Source organism: Rhinichthys klamathensis, unplaced genomic scaffold (genome assembly GCF_029890125.1).
Source record: "Rhinichthys klamathensis goyatoka isolate OS25496 unplaced genomic scaffold, OSU_Roscu_1.1 h1tg000446l_1, whole genome shotgun sequence".
Lineage (NCBI taxonomy): Eukaryota > Metazoa > Chordata > Actinopteri > Cypriniformes > Leuciscidae > Rhinichthys > Rhinichthys klamathensis.
In genome coordinates, this window is record NW_026606941.1 from 1,537,699 (window position 1) to 1,556,561 (window position 18,863).

At 40.2% G+C, this 18,863-nt stretch overlaps 2 protein-coding genes across 2 annotated transcripts; one reads left to right on the top strand and one right to left on the bottom strand.

Annotated features, from left to right (window-relative positions):
* Positions 1-410: 410 nt before the first annotated feature.
* On the bottom strand, positions 411-2,320 carry apoda.1 (apolipoprotein Da, duplicate 1). Its single transcript, XM_056236488.1, has 5 exons — positions 2,249-2,320; positions 1,429-1,546; positions 1,215-1,336; positions 1,021-1,106; positions 411-899 (listed from the first exon to the last, which is right to left on the bottom strand). Exons 2-5 carry the CDS (start codon positions 1,540-1,542, stop codon positions 664-666), a joined length of 558 nt encoding a protein of 185 aa, XP_056092463.1. The 5' UTR covers positions 1,543-1,546; positions 2,249-2,320; the 3' UTR covers positions 411-663.
* A 5,415-nt stretch (positions 2,321-7,735) lies between these two features.
* On the top strand, positions 7,736-18,385 carry apoda.2 (apolipoprotein Da, duplicate 2). The gene is made up of 5 exons (XM_056236487.1): positions 7,736-7,812; positions 7,910-8,044; positions 8,504-8,622; positions 17,941-18,029; positions 18,120-18,385. Exons 2-5 carry the CDS (start codon positions 7,925-7,927, stop codon positions 18,359-18,361), a joined length of 570 nt encoding a protein of 189 aa, XP_056092462.1. The 5' UTR covers positions 7,736-7,812; positions 7,910-7,924; the 3' UTR covers positions 18,362-18,385.
* Positions 18,386-18,863: the final 478 nt, after the last annotated feature.

Below are 18,863 nucleotides of genomic sequence, written 5' to 3' on the forward strand. Positions count from 1 at the left end.
AAATATTACTTGAAATAAAATGAATATTTAGCTACAATTTTACTAAAAAAAGGCTCAGGAATTTCAAATTTTTAAGTTAAAGTACTAAAATAGCTAAAACTAGGTAGGCGTTGTTTTTTTAATAATAAAAATGACATTATAAAATTACTAAAACCTTAAAATTAAAACAAAAACTAAATTTAATTCAAAATATTAACAGAAACCATAATATATCAGTGATTCTAAAATAACACAATGGCATATATAGTTTTCTCGTTTCCAAATGGTAGTAAGGAGTGAATGGAAGGTACTTGTTTATTTCATATATATATATATATATATAATTTATTATTATTCATTTATTTATTTTCTTTGTGACCACAAGGAGGTGCAAAATGTCACTGAGAATCAAGGCAAGCAAGTTCACATGGTTTTGGTTAGTGCTCTAATTTATTTTGATCAATTGGAAACTTGTGTTTTCAATTCAGTACAAAACAGATGGATTACATTTCTGGTTCGCAGAAACTTGGGAAAAGTAATAAATCCAAGACTTTGTTAAATTAAACACTTTCATAATCCAAGCAGTGTTTAAAAGGAATTGTATACTACTTTTATAGTCCGCAGGTTGTTCAACACAATACATCACAATATTGTAAACCGGATTTTCCAGTATAAGACAGTCATTTAAAGGTCTTTGTCACATCCCTGCTGTCTGCTTAAGATCATCCTGCTCACATCGATGTTGTTATTGCTAAAAACCTCTTTTCCATGGTCGACGGTGGCAGCAGGCAGGGATCGGGTGCGGCCCAGAATCCAAGCGAAGTCTACATGAAACAGTCTCAAGACATCAGTGCATGAATATACCAGTGCTGAATTCTCATAGTCCGTGGACAAAATCCAGTATGGAGTGTAGGGCAAAACTGTCAATTCAAGTAGAGAAGCAAAACATGAAATACGATTCGAAATGAATGAAAAATATACATGGCAATGGCATAGCATTTGGTCCAGCAAATGCTCAAAAAAAGAAAATCAGCTTCGTACCATAAGAAAAACTGATTCCAAGCTTTGCAGGATTTTTTTTGTCTTCCACCACAGCTGTCCCATCAATTGTTCTTAGCTCTCCTTTTCTAATAAAATAAAGTTTATGGTTTAACTTGGTGTATTTATTATACAATTGTGTAATTCAATAAAGCATATGAAATTATATCAAAGTGACTCCACTTGTTGGTACTCACAGAATTTCTGAGCTCACTACCTGAGCCGTTCCATCCAGCTTAAGAGTAAAGTTAGTCTCAATGCATCTCCCTCGCTCAAACTGCGCTGGAAGTTTAGCGATCTCAAACCACCTGCCCATAAACTACATTAGGATGCAGACAAGCAAACTATTAAAAAAATTAAGAGCAGAATAGAAGACCTGATCATTGCATATGTTGAGGTGTAATAGGCTACCTTCTTTAGGTTAAAGGCAGGTTGAGTAGTAGGTTCTGGGCACGGCCCCCAATGAGGCACCTGGGCATTTATGATGGGCAGAAAAAGGGCCAAAACAACCAGAAAGGCCTTCATTTTACTTGCAATGCCCATTGCAAAAAAAAAAGAGAAAAGAATAGAATAGTAAAATATTTGTGTTGATAACTAAATATTTGCATGCATTCTCAACAGCTGACACGAATAATTGAAAACATTTTCTAAACTTAACTGTCATACAATTTAAAACAAACTTAATTTATATATTATTAATTCAAGTTGTATAGCATAATTTAAGGCTTCTAAGATGCATATACACTACCATTCAAAAGGTTGGGTCGTAAGATTTATTTTTATTAATTATTTTAAAGAAGTCTCTTATGCTGAACAAGGCTGAATTTATTTGATCAAAAATGCAGTAAAAACTAGTATTGTGAAATATCTTTACAGTTTAAAATAAATATTTTCTATTTGGATATAAATGTAATTTATTCCTGTGATGGCAAAGCTGAATTTTCAGCATCATTACTCCAGTCTTCAGTGTCACATGATCCTTCAGAAATCATTCTAATATGCTGACCTGCTACTTAATAAACATTTCTGATTATTATCATTGTTGAAAATAGTTGTGCTTTGATAAAAAAAAAATTACGATTCTTTGATGAATAAAAAGATAGAAAGAATAGCATATATTTGAAATAGAAATCTTTTGTAAAATTACAAATTTCCCAACAGTACTGTACATATTCAATTTCTTGGTGAACAACATTGTAAAGAAGACAGTTTGACAAATACAAATCCTTACCTCTTAAAGATGTGCTGAATACTGGATGGAGTGTGGAGCTCTGAGTATTTATTTGAATCATTCTCTCTCTGGGATCATGTGACTGCAGAAAAGACGTGTCATGAAGGAGTCTTTGTGGTGCCAGTTTATTCCCAACATGAAGTAAGTGATTAGGCAAATTGAAGTCATGAGAGGATGTTCCATTAATGAATATCTAAACTACTGTCGCTTTGTCTAAATGTTTTTTTTTTCTTTTCTTTATAAGCATTCCATTTGTGTTTTTGAAGTTCAGGTTTAGGACATAACTGTCTGGGGAAAAGTAACAGTAAGTTGTGATGATCTGTGACAATGAACCTGTGCTTCCAAATTGAGCAGCAGACTGAATGTAATGGTGATGCTGACAGATAGAGGGCGCTATATGTAACTGTTATGAGGATGCTCTTCTGATCTGTCTGATTTGGATCACAAACGCTTCGCTGCCAAAAACAAGCGGTGACACTTCATCATAGCTTTTATTTGTATTTCTGAATCAACTCTCAATTTTTGTGGAATATGAGCATTGATTAAACTGAGGAACGTTCTATTGTCCCTCTTCTCAAGGCCCATTAGGAGCGAGGGAAGGGGAGGCACACCTCATTAACTCTCTTTCTTAAATTCTATAAAAACTGCCACGTGTATTTCCCCCGAAAATTTATGCCGTATACATGTGTCTTTACATAAGGACCGTATCCTCACGTGTTGTGGGTTTTGCATGTGGCAGGTGTTTGTGATAACTCAAACAACAGTGATAAGAACAGTGTGAATAATTCACATGCGACTCAACCTCCTGTTGAGTACTCAACTTTCATAAAAGGATGAATGGAAAAATATTGAATAACATCTTTGATGTTATGAGAAGAAATAAAAAAAACTTCAAAAATGCGATGTAGGTGTGTTAATTATTTATTGGCCAATTAATTTTTTCATTTTTGTATATCATGGGTAACAAACAAAACATAGAATTCAAATTTATGAAGTAATGAGAATAAAGTTATCAGACTTGAAAGCCAAGTGCTTTCAAACCAACATAAGATCTGTTGAATTCTGGAACTATAAAGCTTGTTGGATTCAGGCAGTTTCTTGAGAAAAACAAATCAGTCATTGTTATGTGTGGTCGTTCAGAAATGATGGCTATAGGATCCAATTGCAGTAAGAAAGTGTCAGGATTCTGCCCTGGCATGTTTGTCTGTGTTGTTTTTGTTTCATGTCTCTATGTTTGTGTTGTGCTTGAACATATGCTCTGTCTTTGTTTGTGTTGGCCATGTGTCACCTATTCCTCATGTTCTCTGCTCCCTTGTTGAGTCCTCGTTTTCCTGTGTGTTCACCTGTTCCTTGTCTGAATGTTCTCACTTGTTCCTCTTGTTCTCAGCTCCCTTTATATGTGTTCTCTTGCCCTCATGTTTTGCCAGTTCGTTGTCATTGAGTGTGTTGTGCTACCTGTTACTTATTGCTTATGGTTACAGTTGTGGATAGTGCCTGGATACCTTGTCTTGTGTTTGTTGTGTTCCCTGTTTGTTCCAGCCCTGCAAGCTGGCTGCTTCCTCTCTACCAAGCAGGGAGACCGGTACAGTGACTGATCGTGCCCTGCGAGTCCATCTGCGTGTGCTGTATTATCCTGTCTGGCTCTTGCTGCATCCATTGGCCTTGTGCTACACATCTACCTCAGTACACCAGTGTGTTCAACTTGGGCTGGTCTCAACTGCCACCCTCTCAGCTTGCCTGTCATTGTGATTTGTTCCCTGCCTACTTTTTGTACTGTTATCACCTCCTCACCCACCATCTCTCATCTTGTCAACTGTCTTTCAATAAAACCCGTTACACTCATTCTGCACTTGAGTCCTCCCTCATAGATACGTAACAGAAATCTTTATTGACAAACATAACCAAAGTAAATACAAACTGAGCGAAAGCAGCAAAGGGTAACTCCAAACAACGAGCAAAGAAAATCCGAAACAAAAGCTGAAAAGGGAAACAGAACTGAAAGTATCTCACACAAAACATCCACAATCGACAACACCAGACAAAGAACACAGTTCTTATATAGGTAAACATTAACAAGATAAGACACAGCTGAACGTATATTACAACATAAGCACAGGCAATGGACACTGGAAAATGTTCACAATGAAAAAAGCACAGTCGAGGGGAAAATCAAAACCAGTCGCTGGAGATCAAAGGCAAGTGGTGGATGTAACATCAATTAAGGAGCAGATTTCAGACGCTCCTTAAACAATAACATAAATCCAGGAGGGAGGTGAAGCGGAGGCGGATCCGGGGGTGGGACGGACGGCCAGGTCTGTGGAATGAAAGCAGGACTGGAGACTGAGGGGCGGAGCAGAAGACCACCACAGCAGAGTAGAAGGGACTGAAGATCCCCACGGCGGAGCAGACGAATCCCAAAGCAGAGTCGAAGGGACTGAAGATCCCCACTGCGGAGCAGAAGACCACCACAGCAGAGTAGAAGGGACTGAAGATCCCCACGGCGGAGCAGAAGACCACCACAGCAGAGTAGAAGGGACTGAAGATCCGCACGGCGGGGGACTGAAGATCCCCACGGCGGAGCAGAAGACCACCACAGCAGAGTAGAAGGGACTGAAGATCCCCACGGCGGAGCAGAAGACCACCACAGCAGAGTAGAAGGGACTGAAGATCCCCACGGCGGGGGACTGAAGATCCCCACGGCGGAGCAGAAGACCACCACAGCAGAGTAGAAGGGACTGAAGATCCCCACGGCGGAGCAGAAGACCACCACAGCAGAGTAGAAGGGACTGAAGATCCCCACGGCGGGGGACTGAAGATCCCCACGGCGGAGCAGAAGGGACTGAAGATCCCCACGGCGGAGCAGAAAACCACCACAGCAGAGTAGAAGGGACTGAAGATCCCCACTGCGGAGCAGAAAACCACCACAGCAGAGTAGAAGGGACTGAAGATCCCCACTGCGGAGCAGAAAACCACCACAGCAGAGTAGAAGGGACTGAAGATCCCCACGGCGGAGCAGAAAACCACCACAGCAGAGTAGAAGGGACTGAAGATCCCCACTGCGGAGCAGAAGACCACCACAGCAGAGTAGAAGGGACTGAAGATCCCCATGACGGAGCAGAAGACCACCACAGCAGAGTAGAAGGGACTGAAGATCCCCATGACGGAGCAGAAGACCACCACAGCAGAGTAGAAGGGACTGAAGATCCCCACGGCGGAGCAGAAGACCACCACAGCAGAGTAGAAGGGACTGAAGATCCCCACGGCGGGGGACTGAAGATCCCCACGGCGGAGCAGAAGACCACCACAGCAGAGTAGAAGGGACTGAAGATCCTCACGGCGGAGCAGAAGACCACCACAGCAGAGTAGAAGGGACTGAAGATCCCCATGGCGGGGGACTGAAGATCCCCACGGCGGAGCAGAAGACCACCACAGCAGAGTAGAAGGGACTGAAGATCCCCACGGCGGAGCAGAAGACCACCACAGCAGAGTAGAAGGGACTGAAGATCCCCACGGCGGGGGACTGAAGATCCCCACGGCGGAGCATAAGACCACCACAGCAGAGTAGAAGGGACTGAAGATCCCCACTGCGGAGCAGAAAACCACCACAGCAGAGTAGAAGGGACTGAAGATCCCCACTGCGGAGCAGAAAACCACCACAGCAGAGTAGAAGGGACTGAAGATCCCCACGGCGGAGCAGAAAACCACCACAGCAGAGTAGAAGGGACTGAAGATCCCCACGGCGGAGCAGAAAACCACCACAGCAGAGTAGAAGGGACTGAAGATCCCCACTGCGGAGCAGAAAACCACCACAGCAGAGTAGAAGGGACTGAAGATCCCCACTGCGGAGCAGAAAACCACCACAGCAGAGTAGAAGGGACTGAAGATCCCCACTGCGGAGCAGAAAACCACCACAGCAGAGTAGAAGGGACTGAAGATCCCCACGGCGGAGCAGAAAACCACCACAGCAGAGTAGAAGGGACTGAAGATCCCCACTGCGGAGCAGAAGACCACCACAGCAGAGTAGAAGGGACTGAAGATCCCCATGACGGAGCAGAAGACCACCACAGCAGAGTAGAAGGGACTGAAGATCCCCATGACGGAACAGAAGACCACCAAGGCATAGTTGAGGACCACCGCGGTGGAGCAAGCGGGACTGTAACAAAGGCCACAGAAAGGGTTGGCTTCTGGGACTGTGTCAAAACAGGCAGAAAGTTCAGTAAATGCCTCTGTGGCCATAGCAGGACAGGCTGGGAGTTCAAGGGCGACTCCCATGGTCCTTACGGGACAGGCAGAGAGTTCACTGACGACCTCAGTGGTCATGATAGGGTAGACAGGAAGTTCATGTCCTCTGCATTAATGTCAGGGCAAACAGAGGGTTCAAGGACAACCTCTGTGGTCGTATCAGGGCAGACAGATAGTTCATTGATGACTTCCGATGACGACGCCTCGGACGAGCTGAAGAAGTGTGTACGACCCACACGCACAAGATGGCCACCACCATCACTGGCAAACGCACTCAACGGTAGAAGAGTCTCAGAGACCCCCGGACTTGGGACTATCTGGCTGGGGATGCTAGCCGCTCGTACTGCTGTTAGCGGTGGGTCTGCCACACGGGAAATCAACCCCAAACGCCCATGGATAGTCTTCCTCAGTTCCAGAATTTCGATCATGATGGTTACAGGTTCTGGCATGGTGGCCGTGACAACAGGAGAATCTGGCGTGGCGCTCATGACGGCTGGAGACACTGGCATGGTAGCCGTGACGATTGGGGACTCTGGCGTGACGGGTAGATCATGAATGGTACGTTCATCCTACACGACACCCACAGTTAAAGCAGACCCACTCTGCAATGCTTGGTTAACATAAAACCAAAATAACAAGAAACAGCAGAACATAATCACAACAATCATGAGCACAGGCAATGGACACTGGGAAATGAAGTTCACAATAATAAAGTACATCCAAAAAGAGTGCCCACTGGTGTTGATCAAAGGCACTCCAACTGGTGGATGTAACAACAATTATTCAGAGTTGGTGCTGGAGAATTCAATTCTAAATGATAAATTGCTACCCTTTTTATCAGTATTTTGATTGTCTTTAGCTTAAAATGCATTTCTTCCGGCTAAAATGTTTTTGTAGATTATGTAGATTATCACATTCACACAAATTAAAGCTTTTATGTGTTCTGTCACAAAATTATTGATTTTATTATTTCTTATATAAAATGTACAATCATGTAAAATAAGCAAAATAATTGGTCATTAAAATACTGAATATGGATTCTCTGGAAACCTTTTTATTTTTATTTTAAAGCTTTAGTTTCAAAGATGTGGAAAGCTATACCAGTGACTCGTTGATCACCTTCTTCTGTGATGTTCAACTCAAGGTGTGTTTACTTAACCTTCAACATCTGTTTGAGCAGATGCCCAGGTTCCCCAAACCTGTTCTAATGAGGTTTTTTAAGTTGAAGGGGGTGGAGTTAGTGATATAACCAAAAGATGTAACGGTCTATATATACTAAAATTTGTCACTGTTCTTTACCTTCCACTCTTGAGTCCAAACAGGTAAGGTGATTGCTTTGAGTCTGCAACTATCCAACCTTTAATTCACATTTTCTTGTTATACTTATTAAGTATGTATTTTTTTTATTTTATTTTTCAGGTTCAAACTGAAAGAATGCAGGCTCTTCAGGTTCTGTCTCTGACTTTGCTGTCCGTGCTGGCGGTCAGCGCTCAGTCCATCAGCTCTGGAAAATGTCCAGAACCTCCTGTTCAGCAAAACTTTGATCCTACTAGGGTAAAATTTTGTTTTCCACCTATTTAAAAACTTAAGGTCAGCTGCTGGCTATTAACTTGGTTGTACAAGTCATTTCAACTTATATTACATTGAACAGACTTTTTTTTTTTTTAATTGAGTTGAATCTCATATAACTTACAAAAAAAGTTGAAATTGCTTAAATTATTTTGATGAGTTAATGTAAAAACATAAGTTACCATCATATCATTTTTTACTATTATTATTATTATTATTTTTTGTAAATGTTTCTTATATTTACTTTTTTAGTATCAGGAGCATACAATAATTATGACCACTTTATCATACTAGCCAAGAGGAACACTAAATAAATCCCATATTGATAACAAAAATTATAGCAAAAATAGTAGAATTTTAGTATTTGTTCATTTGAAACTTCATTTTCATCACAGGACAAAATCCTGTTGCATTACTTCTGTCATAACTTTTGTTCTTTTATAGTACATGGGCAGATGGCATGAGATCATGAAGATTCCATCCCCGTTCCAGTTGGGCGAGTGTTGCCAGGCCACTTACACTCTGAGTGACGGCATTGTCCTGGTTCGAAATGATGAGCTACTGTAAGTATTGATGAGAAAATAGTACAATATATAAAATATCATACATTTGTTAAAGGATTAGTTCACCTCAAAATGAAAATTTCCTGATAATTTACTCACCCAAATGCCATCCAAGATGTTCATGTCTTTCTTTCTTCAGTGGAAAAGAAATAAAGTTTTTTGAGGAAAACATTTCAGGATTTTTCTCCACACAATGGCCCTCATTTATCAAAAGTGCGTACACCAAATTTCCAGCGTACACCTGGCGTACACCCAAAACCACGGTGACTTTGAGATTTATCAATATGGACGTTGGCGTACGGCACGCTCAAATCCTACGCCAGCTCAGGAGGTGGTGTACGCACGTTTTGAGTTAGTGCGGAAATGCGCAGAAAAACAATTCCTAACACCACAAAACGCACTGACAAACTAAAAGATATGATATATTATGACCCACTGTAAAACAAAAAAACAACATCACATCACATCATCATCATCATCATCATCACTATTGTACACCCCAATAATACATGTAACGTGATTCGAAATTGAATGCTAATTCAAAAGGCGTGCTGTAAAATATTGCATTGTGATTGGTCATTTCGGCTCCACGTCAGAGAAGTTTCTCTTCTTTGCCGTCTTCCGTGTGTCCATGGCGTAAAATGAGGGCGTGGGGGAAGCGGAGACTTGAATATATAGGGGCGTGTTATTCTAATGACGATCGTTTTCAGCCGCGGCATTTATCAAGGGCAGGTATTGCGTACACCTGGATTTCAAAGGTACGCACAGCTTCATAAATCAGGCGGTGAGAGGAGTGTAAGCATAATCTTACGCCAACATATACGCCCGTTTCTACGCAAGAATGATAAATGAGTGCCAATGGACTTCAAGGGCAACCAACGTTATGAAGTCCAAATCAATGCAGTTTCAAAGGGCTATGACGTGCTTCAAACGACTCTGCACGTTCCCAGCTGAGGAATAGGGTCTTATCTAGCGAAACGATCGGTCATTTTCTAAAAAAAAAAATTTAACATTTAGCAGCTATATACTTTATAACCACAATTGTTCGTCTTGTGCTGGTCTGCGACGCGCCAGGGATTACGTCATCACGTTGGAAACGTCACGCGTCACGTCATCTATCCAAGTTCCAACCGGTTCCAACCCATAAAAAAAGATGGACGACGCCCCTTCGCTCTTGTCCATTGGAGAGAACCAGAACTGAAGCCGCCAGTGTCCCGACCCGATCATGGTCCCCATAGACATAATAAATACATAGACGCCCTATTCGGTTGTTAAGTCTGACGTCACGCGTGACGTTTAGCCTCTTCCGGGCCCAAGCGCTCCGCTCGTCCACTCCAGATCCTAGACTAAGGCCCTGTCCCATTTCTCCCCCCTTAAAACTTCCACTTGGTTTTGAGTGCCCTCGAAAGTAAAGTCCCCTCAACGAGGGAAGTGGAGTTGAAGATCTTTCCCAATGAAATGGGACACCACTATATGCAAATTAGCGCGGCAATCCTCAATACGTCACGCGCAGCGTCAAAGTGTCTACTACTTCTACTACTATTTTCATTCATAAAATTGCCGGTTCCAGTTGTTGTGTTGCCTGTTGTGTGGGCTGTTTTCGTTTATCTACATCTGATGAATCAACAGAGAAGACATGTGGAATATAGAAGACGCATTTCCGGTAATTTTGCCATATATTTGTTTGTATCTGATCGTTTAGAAGCGCACACAAAACCCAAAGTTTGCTTGTCTAACGTTAGTTGCAATCCGTTTCCGAACGCGCGCGCGCCGGCAACGTCTCTTGCGCGGATCATTGTGCTTTTAGTAGCTGTTTTTACCACCAACGTCCCGCAATTTAGAAACCGCAGACACTGCACTTTACAACAATCACCGATTGTGCTCAGTGCTGATTCTGACGTTAGGTTTGGGTTTAGAGAGAAATGACAGCGCGCTGTGAAGGGAAGATGATGCGCTAGACGAACGCAGCTAGTTTTGAATAATTTTACCTCACATATCTTTTTATAATCCTTGGAAGCCAAAATCGAAAATAAAATTAGATTAACTAACTTACCCAGATCAGATGTATATTTGATTTGCTTTTGAAGCACTCGGCAGATATCATATGAACATCGTCAGATAGCTTCGTGAAATATTTTCTAACATTAGTGTTGAAAACTCAACAGTCCATTGGATGTGCATCCAACTAACATATTCCAACATATTTCGACATTTTAACATGCGTATTTGCGAAAATATACTTCAAATAAAATTGTTCCTTTCCAGCGGTGTCCGCCATCTTAGTTGAAAAATTTGACCGGCTCGCTGAGTTCGCAAGGTATCCTGGGTAATTTCATCTTCCACTTCGTTTTAAGCCTGCATCGGACCGCACTATGTTTTGAGGGTTGATTTTAAGGGGAGAATAGCACTCCCCCTTGCTCTTTGGAGTATTGGGACACCCTACCCCAACACGAGAACGCGCAAAAACAAGGGTTAGGGTAGAAATCTAGGGTAAGGGGAGGTATTGGGACGCAGCCTAAATAAACCCTTTTCTTAAGGGCTTTTTTCGCTTCAGTGCCAGTGGGTGTTACTAGGGATTAAGGGATAGCACCCACTGGCGCCAAAGTTTCTTCATTCGTTTAAGATTTGTAACTTACCTTATCAACTGCAGCCATTTTCTCTTATCTTTCTCGTCACAGGGAAAGCGGTAGAATGACAGTTGAATGTCACTTGTTTTTTAACTCCGATCTATTTAAACAACACGGGAACACGTTAAAACTCGGGCGAAAGCGGTAGGTAGGTAGAGAGGACCCGGCCTTTGGACCCGGAAACAGTATTATCGGAGAGTGGTTACGTCACGACTTAACAACCGGATTGGCCGCTTTGGAACGTTGCTGCGATACGTCAACGGGTCCGCCATTTTGCGGAGGGCAAGACTGCGCTGTGAACAAATGTAAGTAAACGGGGGAGCTGCGTTTTTTCTGGATAAAAACAAACTGTTTTTACATTTATCAACCGATTTCAGTGGTTTGAATGTGGTGTACAAAAAGCTCCATCTCTAGTTATTTAAAATCTCGATAGTTAGACTTGTAAAATATTTTTTTTCAATAAAGAATGGTCAATTAAGCTCAGGCTTGTCATGTATCTGGCTTTTTATTCTTGGATAAGAATGGTGAAGACCCCCATACTGAGATATAATTTAAGTTTTCTTATTGTGGAAAAAGCATTTTCTGTGATTGACCAGATTTTAGCAATAACAAAGATAACTGATGGATCCTTTATAATAATACGTTATGGTACAACTACAGTGCAATGCAAATAGTAAATATAACATAAAGTGAAAAGTAATAGTAAATAGTTTAGTCAATAAAATAAACAAATAGTAGCCTATACAGCAAATAAAATAGTAATGATTAGTATAATTATATAATATCATAAGTACAATAATACAATCATAAAAATATTGATAATAGCAGAGTTTATTAATAATACTAAAATAATAGCAATAGAATAAGAAATATCAATTACAGAATATGCACAATAAAAAATAAGTTAAATAGTGACTTTAATATTTAACTCTTTTTGTTAAATTTCAGTTTTATTGATCAGTAATAGCCAGTATAACAGAAGTAGCTTCAGTCAAACATACAGCAGGATACAACGTTAAAATAGCCTAAATATAAAGTTATGAAACTTCACTTTGCCCTCAGCCAAAACGATCTACCAGGGAACCATTTATAGATTAATGAGACCAAAGATCGCCCGTTAGATATACACAAGATGAATTATATCTCATATTTAACCACTAGACTACAGACATCCGAGTCAGCGGCAAAACTTCAGAAGCACTGGCCGAGGTACGGCTGTTCCAGACGGGGTAGACGAGCGCTGAGCGCATCTTACAACTCCGAAAACGTCAGATAAAATTTTTAAATAGGCGCTATCTTTATAAACAAACCACATATTTGAGCTTTAAACAACTACATTGTCGACTGAAAAACTATTTAAACTACATTTCGTGACACAATAACAGTAGTATTTTTAAATGTATCCTCTGAACGTTACTATTACTAATTAAATCATGACCAAATACAACCAAAAACAAACGTTCAGTCTTGCTTGTGAAAGGTAATTCCTCGAAAGCTGTTTTCAATTGTGTGGCGATGTGTACAGCCCCCAACAGCGCACAAAACAGGCATTTTTCTCAATTCCCGGTATGAGAGGTATGGGAAAGTTGCCATCCCCAACATGGCGGCGCCGTTGACGTACGCTCCAGCGGCCAATAGGGCGTCTATGTATTTATTATGTCTATGATGGTCCCGATATGGCGCTGACATATTGGAACTTGAGTATGCGCAGTAGCGTTTTCGGGACCAGTCATGCGCAGTCGTGAGCAGGAAGTAAAGCCGCGAAATCAAGGCCCCGCCCTCACTCACGTTGAATCAATCGCAAGCACACGCCCTGCACTTTTCTTAAGTGGCCTTGTCTGCTCCGTTCCTCTCCAATGATGCCTGCTGATTGCAGTACCTCGTTAAAATAAGGTAAATACAACCACTGACCACATAGTCAACATTATGAAAAAAAGTCCGTTGGTGCTTCAGTGACTACTTCACACAGAGAACCTGTCAATCACAGCTGTCAATCATGATGTCACAGCACCGTTTTTATAGCATCAAATAACTAACTAAAAACTAACTTATTTTAAAAACAAACACTTTAAATTACATCAACGTGATAGAAACTACAGTAAATGACAGAAACTATCTTTAGAAAAAAGATATGTGAAGTGTAATTTAATTATTTAGTTGGTCTCACGTCCCGTTGAATAACATGGGGAGGCGGGGTTTATGACCTATACTAGGACCGGTCACCGGGGGGCGATCGAGACGTTTTGGCTTCACTTTTGAGGGCTTGTGCTGCACGCTTGTTCTGGCTTGTTCCTATGAAGGTAAATCAGTAGCTAAACTCGAGAGCACGTAGATGTGAATTTGAGAACTTGTACAATAAATATTCGTACTTGTATGTGAACATTTACACTCACAGCTCCGATGTGAAAACCTGTAAAATAAAACTCTGAACTTGAACGCTGAGATTTGCACTCGCAGACAATAGTCACAAACCTGTATTCTGAATCTGAAGCTGCAGACAAGTAGTCACAAATGTGTAAAATGCCATTCACAGAAATACAATGACAATCACAAACATGTAAAATATATTTGCACTTCTTCTAACATTCAAATTCGCAGTACAACCTCAAATTGGCACTTGCAACTTCTCAAATCTGTCACTGCAAGTTCAAATTTCGCGCCTTGACTTTTGCTACTCTTTTCGCGATATATGAGGTGCAAAACTGATTTGTGCACTTGTAACTCAGTGGCGGTGAGAGCGGAAGGGGGGCGGGAGCGGGGGTGTTGGAAGGAGCCGTTTTATTGGTTGGGGCCTAGCCAATGAAATGGGACTTCTATTGTACGCGATGATGTCACGAAACCCGCCTCCTCGTGGAGGTTCTGAAACGCTAACATGGCTTAATGCATTAGACTGATTTAAAAGACATAAATGATATTATCAAACTTAGTGATATTAACACCATACTAATAATGCATACTACAGAAAAGCAGATGAGCACAGAATATGACAAAAGAAAGCAAATTTGTGTTCAGTGCAAATAAACCAGCTGCCTGTGTTTTATTAATAATGTATAACGAATATATATATATATATATATATATATATATATATATATATATAAACTGTTGATCCATTAAGCCTCATTAAGCGTTTTCTTGGTTTTCTATGAGAGGAAAATGCTTAACGTACAATTAAACGAGTTGCGTTCATTTTCTGCTCAATTGCTTTTCTGTATGCTTTATTTATGGTGTTTCCTGAGTTTGGTCTTTTAATACCACTGTCTTAAGTTAACGTTTTGCGTTCATATTCTGTGCTCATCTGCTTTTCTGTAGTATGCATTATTGTGTTTACTAAGTTTGATAATATAATTTATGTCTTTTAAATTAGTCTAATGCAGGGTTTCTCAACCTTTTGCCTACTGTGACCCACTTTTCTTTTGTATGCCAGTCATATGACCCACTAAATAAATCAATAACTGAAATGCCTCTTTAGATCTAGGCTACACCGTAGGCCTATATGCTTATTATAATTAATGATAATCACGAAAACACACAAACATTTTCAATAATTAGGCAGACTATGAGGCAAACTGATTTTTTTACTCACGTTAATGTGATAGCCTACTTGAGACTGCCGCTCTGAAATGATTATATCCAGACGCGGTGGAATTTGGAAAAGTGTGACTCACTACGAGTCGCACACAAATAACTGTTATCAGCCTATTCCTGCTTTTTGTTTTCGTTGCAGTCACTGTTGAAAATCCCGACTCACAAAGATAGGTAGTGCTAAATTGGAAGAGAAACTTCGTTGCACAATCTGCGAGTTGTGGATATTCATTTCTGGTTTGAATCCAAGGAATGAAAATAGCCTACGATTCGTTGGAGGATCGGCTCTACGTTTACATGCACAACTTTTGTTTCAATCGGACTGAATTCAATCCGATTAATGAATCTGAATGTAGTGTTTACATGAACGCTAAACGTGATCGGGTTAATGTGCGCGTTTATATGTCACAAGATTCAAATCGAATTATATTTTTTTGACATGCGCACACTGCACGAATATACAGAGTTTTCCGCTGTTTGCGCATACTAACTATTCTCTTACATTGGTTCTTTATTTGTTTTAAACAGCAGACTTAATATTTATCCATTGCTGGTCATAATTTGGAGACAATGAGCATATGAACCGTTGTGCCGTGCTGCTTATTTATCACGCAGTAAAAATGCCCAGCGCCCAAAACCAGTCGTCTGTGAATGAGAGTCTGAAACAAGGACTGGTGGGACGTTGTCCTGCTCCACTTCACAGACGCTGAGTGAAAGGAGAATTTTAGCATGATGGTACGCTCATTTATACGACACTTTACTCAACAGGAAGAACAGCTCGTTCAGCGCGTCATACACCATTATGCTATGAGCAGTCCTCTCAGTTTCGGTTTTCAATCCGATCAAGTGTTTACATGTCCTCCCAGTTGGATTAGAAAAGGAATAAAACCACTTTCAATCGAATTGAAATTTTATTCGGATCGAGCTCAATCGGATCGATTAAGGTGTTTACATGAAGGCTTTTTATAGTCCGATTGAACCGTCAATGCGTTTACTAATGGATTATTTGGATTTGGTTGCATGTAAACGTAGCCTGTTGCAATGAGCCTTTTGTGAAGCCCACTTATTGGCTGTGCCGGTTAACACAGAGAAAGTCTTGCGACCCCCTATAGAACGAACAACGACCCACTGGTTGAGAAACACTGGTCTAATGCATTAAGCCATGTTAGCGTTTCAGAACATCCACGAGGAGGCGGGTTTCGTGACATCATCGCGTACAATAGAAGTCCCATTTAATTGGCTAGGCGCCAACCAATAAAACGGCTCCTTCCAACACCCCCGCTCCCGCCCCCCTTCCGCTCTCACCGCCACTGAGTTACAAGTGCACAAATCAGTTTTGCACCTCATATATCGCGAAAAGAGTAGCAAAAGTCAAGGCGCGAAATTTGAACTTGCAGTGACAGATTTGAGAAGTTGCAAGTGCCAATTTGAGGTTGTACTGCGAATTTGAATGTTAGAAGAAGTGCAAATATATTTTACATGTTTGTGATTGTCATTGTATTTCTGTGAATGGCATTTTACACATTTGTGACTACTTGTCTGCAGCTTCAGATTCAGAATACAGGTTTGTGACTATTGTCTGCGAGTGCAAATCTCAGCGTTCAAGTTCAGAGTTTTATTTTACAGGTTTTCACATCGGAGCTGTGAGTGTAAATGTTCACATACAAGTACGAATATTTATTGTACAAGTTCTCAAATTCACATCTACGTGCTCTCGAGTTTAGCTACTGATTTACCTTCATAGTTCCAACCAGAGCCATAGAGAGAAAGAGTTGCGACACGCTTTGATGTCGCCGCGACGGCTGTCACGTGGTTCATGTAAGCCCCAATAGTTCCAAAACACACGCGGGCTGTCATGTTCTTCTATGGACAGACAGCAGCGATTGCATTATTAAACGGTAAATATAAAATAAAACACACACCCAAGTACTTTTTCAGCTGTTATTGCATTTTGTTTATGTCAGTTTTGCATTTGGAGAGGCAGGGTGACAACTTAGATAAGTTTTAGGCTATATTTTTGGAGGGAAACGCTAGTGTTCATGTTCGCATGGGTAGTAATAGCACTGGCTTTAGCGGCTCTAACTTAACTTTTCCATGTCATTCATCTGATGATGGACGTCTCATGATATTTATTTTAGCACAACTGGGCTGTATTAGGCTATTGATTCCCGTGATCTTGCTTAATTCCGCTTCGTGATCACGCAAAGAGGTCTGCAGTCCGTTCAGAATTCCAACCAACATAAAATATAAATAATTACGCTGTGCATGTACAAATGAATGATTTAGGAGGGAAATAGACTGCTCCCATAACGTAGAAAGCAACGACTATATACAGCAATGTTCGGTAAATATTCAACCGAAAAATATTCTTCATAAAATTAAACCGGAGAGATAGTTAATGAGTGAATTAACTATGTTCCTAAATACATATAAGCACATATATGCATAACACTAACCCATTTAAATAAATGAATTGTGTGTGTATGTATATATAATATTATATATAGGCTATATATATATACATGCATATAAAATATTATATATTATATATACATCAGTTACCGTAAGTTAGCTAACGTGAAGTGTTGGTCACGTAAGCTAACTTATAGCTGCATTTAACCTATTATCTTCCAATAAACATTTACTAAAACTGGCTACATAAAATATAACTAAAGACTAGATTCATGAGAGGTCGGCTAATGTGTGTAGAAGTAAAAAAATACAGTAATTTCATTAATTTACCAGCGAGCGTACTTCGGAAGCACTGAAAATGACTTTGGAAATGATTTGGACTTCAAAACGTTGGTTGCAATTGAAGTCCATTGTGTGGAGAAAAATCCTGAAATGTTTTCCTCAAAAAACTTAATTTCTTTTCCACTGAAGAAAGAAAGACATGAACATATTGGATGGCATTGGGGTGAGTAAATTATCAAGAAATTTTCATTTTGAGGTGAAATAATCCTTTAATATTCAGAATATAACAAGTATATAAAATAACACATAAAATAAAATGGATTCTGATATTCAGAATATTCAAAAGAGTTTTGCACTTTTTTCTGAAATGGCTTAAATGAACCTAATATATTTTCTCTGAACATCCTCACAGTGCTAATGGCACTATCAGCTTCATTGAGGGAACTGCCAAGATTGTAGATGCATCAGAGCCTGCCAAACTTGAAGTCAGCTTCTTTGAAGGTAAGTCTAAACAAATCATTCTTTTCAGCTGGTTTATTTGATTTTATTTAGGAATCTTTGATTTGAGTTATCCATGATGTTCTATTTCAGATGCTCCTCCTGGCCCCTACTGGGTGCTGGCTACTGATTATGATGAATACACCCTGGTTTACTCGTGCTCTGATTTCTCCGGTCTCTTTCACATTGAGTATTCCTGGATCATGAGCAGGACACGCACACTTCCCAAGGAGACCGTCTCTGAGCTGTTAGACATCCTCAAATCCCAAGGCATCAATACTGATGTTTTTACTGAGACCGACCAGAGACCGGGACTGTGCAGTGGGATGCCTTAATACTTGAATAATGAGCTACTGAGATGTGTTGTGATCTAATTACTTTTCAGTTGACATTATAAAGTTAACCAATATTCAACTAGCTTTTGAAGAATTTTTGTATACTCTTGCAAGAAATGCATCCTTTCTAAAATTTTGCCAATAGTTAACTATTTTAATAATGACATGCAAATTACATTAATACATAATTTGAAAAAGAAGTGTTACCGATAAGATACAATGAAATGCTCTCAAAGGTAAACTTAACCTTCAACCAAAATTATACCTTTTTAACTTCTGTTAACATAATTGCAAATCAAACCATAAACTTTATGTTTGTAGTGTAATCCTTTCAATTTTACTCAGAGAGAAAGTTTCCAACATAGAAAGACACTGTGTAAATGGAACTTTTCTTGGAGTGGCCTGTGGGATCATCTGCTAAATTCCATGGTCTGCATTCCACGAATACTCTAAATTGAGCCCAATCACTGCTCTGATCAGATCATTTAGATTTCTTTGTGAT